This window comes from Vitis riparia, chromosome 4 (genome assembly GCF_004353265.1).
Source record: "Vitis riparia cultivar Riparia Gloire de Montpellier isolate 1030 chromosome 4, EGFV_Vit.rip_1.0, whole genome shotgun sequence".
Classification (NCBI taxonomy): Eukaryota; Viridiplantae; Streptophyta; class Magnoliopsida; order Vitales; family Vitaceae; genus Vitis; species Vitis riparia.
In genome coordinates this window covers 16,466,382-16,469,604 of record NC_048434.1, presented here as the reverse complement: position 1 = coordinate 16,469,604, position 3,223 = coordinate 16,466,382, and the positions used below count along the sequence as shown (strand labels likewise).

At 37.5% G+C, this 3,223-nt stretch overlaps 1 protein-coding gene across 1 annotated transcript; it reads left to right on the top strand.

Moving 5' to 3' along the window:
• The first annotated feature begins 2,062 nt into the window (after positions 1-2,062).
• Positions 2,063-2,788, top strand: LOC117913281. Its single transcript, XM_034828231.1, has one exon. The coding sequence runs from the start codon at positions 2,063-2,065 to the stop codon at positions 2,786-2,788; it is 726 nt and encodes a 241-aa protein (XP_034684122.1).
• Positions 2,789-3,223: the final 435 nt, after the last annotated feature.

Below are 3,223 nucleotides of genomic sequence, written 5' to 3'. Positions count from 1 at the left end.
GGTCCAATCGGTGAACCGGACGGTTGGAACCGGCCGGTTCAATTGATTTTAATTTTTTTTTTAAAAAAACAACATCAAAACGACGTCGTTTTGATGCTTCTGGCATCAAAATGACGTTGTTTTAGAGTCCTATTTAACAAAACGAAAATCTCCAAGCTGCACTGCTGCAGTCCCCAAACTCCAACCCTTCCTCCTCCGCCCGCCACCGACGTGTCCCAGCCGTGACACCAAGGGTCCAAGACAGATCCCGTCGACCGCCTGCGACACCCACATAGGTCCCACCGGCGGCCCACGACACGCACACTAGTAGCTTCCCCCCTCTCATCCGCTTCTCGTCGACGCATCCCTACCACGACACCAAGAGAGATCCCGCCGACGGCCTGCGACATCCACACAGGTCCCGTCGGCGGCCCATGACAAGCACACTGGTAGCTTCCCCCCTCTCCTCCTATGAAGTTTGTAATGTTTTGGTACACGACAAATTTTTATTACGAGTCTCCACTTGGGAATTTTATTTTTGAAAAATGAAGAAGTTGGAACTCAATGATCATTTGATTCATTTCCAAGTAGCATTTTGTTGTGCATTAAAGGTCATGGTTCTTAAAGCAATATTAAGTGGTTGTCTTCAAATGATTAGGGGTCCTCCCGAACTTGTCTGAACTTTGAAAAGAGGGAAAATCAAGTGGGTGAACTAAAATTCTCCTTTGTCTCTATGCTTGAATGATGAACATATTCTTGTTTGGATTTCATTTATGGCATTCTGCCAAGTGGTGAAAGCCATAATCAAATACTGTTGTGTTGCACTTTATTTTTGTCGTTGCTGTTGTAAATAGGAATAGAAATATGCATGTTCAAACTGGAAACTTAATATCTTAAAATTCCACGCAAAAATAGAAAATTATTTAGCAACTTAATTTTATTTAGAAGTTGTGATGGGCGGCTCTTCATTTTGAAAATGGAGAATAATTTTGGAGTAGAAACCCCAATCAGGATGGGAGAGAGTAATTGCAGGCTGTCCAAATGGGTTGTGTCTTACATTAAAAGGAACATAATCAACATCCTTCAGTCCCTCCAAGTACTGTCACGAATCCCCACCTGGTCCTAAACAAACCCATTAAGTTGTTGACTTCCAAGTAATTTGTAAGCAAAATTATTAAATGTTTTTACCTAGGGTTGTATTATTGGCATTTTCTGTCGTGTAAGGAAGAGGAAAAATTGCAGTACCAACCAGCAATAAGCCAAAAATAATAATAATAATTAAAAGTTCACAGAGGCGTATATGCTTGTTTAGATATTTGTGGAGTTTGCCCATCAATATATCTCTACAAAATTACTTTAGAATTTAGATAAATTTATAATTGGATTAAAACATGCTTGTTATAATGACCATTATTCCTTTAGACAAATTTACCCATTGATATGTGATTATTATAAATTGTTGATGACTTGATTATAAATCATTAAATTGTTGATGACTTCCATTCTCTACGTTAATGTGAGTTTTTTGTTTCTAATTTGATAGAGAAATAAAAAATAGAATCAAACTTGACTCCATCATCTGGTCAAGATTCAACTACCAATTCTCAATCAACTAGAAGTAAGACCGATCCTGCATGGGAGCATGTTTCTGAAGAAAGATATGCAAATGGAAGGAAAGCTCTTATTTGTTTGTATTGTAAAAAGATTACAAAAGGTGGAGGTATTCATAGAATGAAACAACATCTTGCTGGAGTGAAAGGAGATATTAGTCCATGTAAATCGGTTCCTCCTGATGTAAGATTTTGAATGGAAAATTCTTTGCAAGAGTTTGTGAATTCTAAGAAAGCAACCCAAGAAGCATATGAATGTAGAAATCCTTATAGTCTTAATGTGTCATAATTTGAATGGGATATGGCAGAAGGTGAAGAAGAGGTTCAAGAATTGCAAAGTCCTATGGTAGCTAATAGTGGAAAAAGGAAAAAAATCAACAGTGGATAAGTATTTTGCACCAAGAAATACTCAAGGAGCTCAACCTTCCATGAGGGGTGTACTAGCTGGGAAAGAAGCTATTTGGAGAGCGGATATGGCAGTTAGGAGATTCTTTTATGATGCATGCATTCCTATTAATGCAGTGAATTCCTTTTACTTCAAGCCAATGTTGGATGCTATATCTGCAATTGGTCCTGGATATAAGGGTCCAAATTACCATCAACTACGGGTTAATCTTTTAAAGGATGCCAAGAAGGAAGTTCAGTTACTTGTGGACTCTTATCGTGCAATTTGGGCAAAAGTTGGGTGTACAATAATGGGTGATGGTTGGACAAATAATAGACAAAGAACACTCATCAACTTCCTTGTGTATTGTCCTGAAGGAATATTGTTTGTGAAATCCGTTGATGTTTCGGACATTGTTAAGAATGCAACTAATTTGTTTCAGTTATTTGATGAGGTGATTGAATGGGTTGGTCCACTCAATGTAGTTCATGTAGTCACTGATAATGTAGCAAATTATGTGGTCGCGGGGAGATTGATTTCTCAGAAGCATAAACACATTAATTGGTCACCTTGTGCAGCTCATTGTCTTAATTTGATCTTTAAGGATATTAGTAAGATGGACCATGTTGCTGAACTTGTAAGATGTGTATCAAAGGTGACAATTTTAGTTTATAATCATGTTACTTTGTTAAGTTGGTTGAGAAAAGGAGAAGGATGGACAGAGATTTTGCGACCTGGTGCAACTCGCTTTGCTACTACATTCATTGACTCAAGAGTCTTCATGATCATAAACATGACTTGCAAGCTTTGGTGACTAGTAATTTTTTTGTGGACTCTAGATATTCAAACGATTATAAAAGCAAAGTTGCAGTTTCCATCATCTTGGATAATAGATTTTGGAATGATTGTTTGATTGTTGTGAATCTTATGTCTCCACTAATGCGCTTATTGCGTATTGTTGATTGTGATGAGAGGCCTTCGATGGGATATGTGTATAAAGGCATGTATAGGGTTCGTTTTGGCAACAAGAAATTGTTTAACTACAACAAAAGACTATACAAGCCTTATACAGAGATCATAAAGCAACGTTGGGATCAACAACTAAAGAAAAGCATTCATTCAGCAGCTTATTGGTTGAATCCATGTTTCCAATATGATCAGGAAAACTTTTGTAATAAGCCAAATGTTATTAGAGGTGTCATGAATGTTATTGATCAGAAAGTTCTGAAAGGCAAGCTTGAAACAATGA

Bases quoted from the DNA above. Each gene is read 5' to 3' on its own strand.
- LOC117913281 (XM_034828231.1), top strand. From the start codon at position 2,063: ATGGCAGTTAGGAGATTCTTTTATGATGCATGCATTCCTATTAATGCA.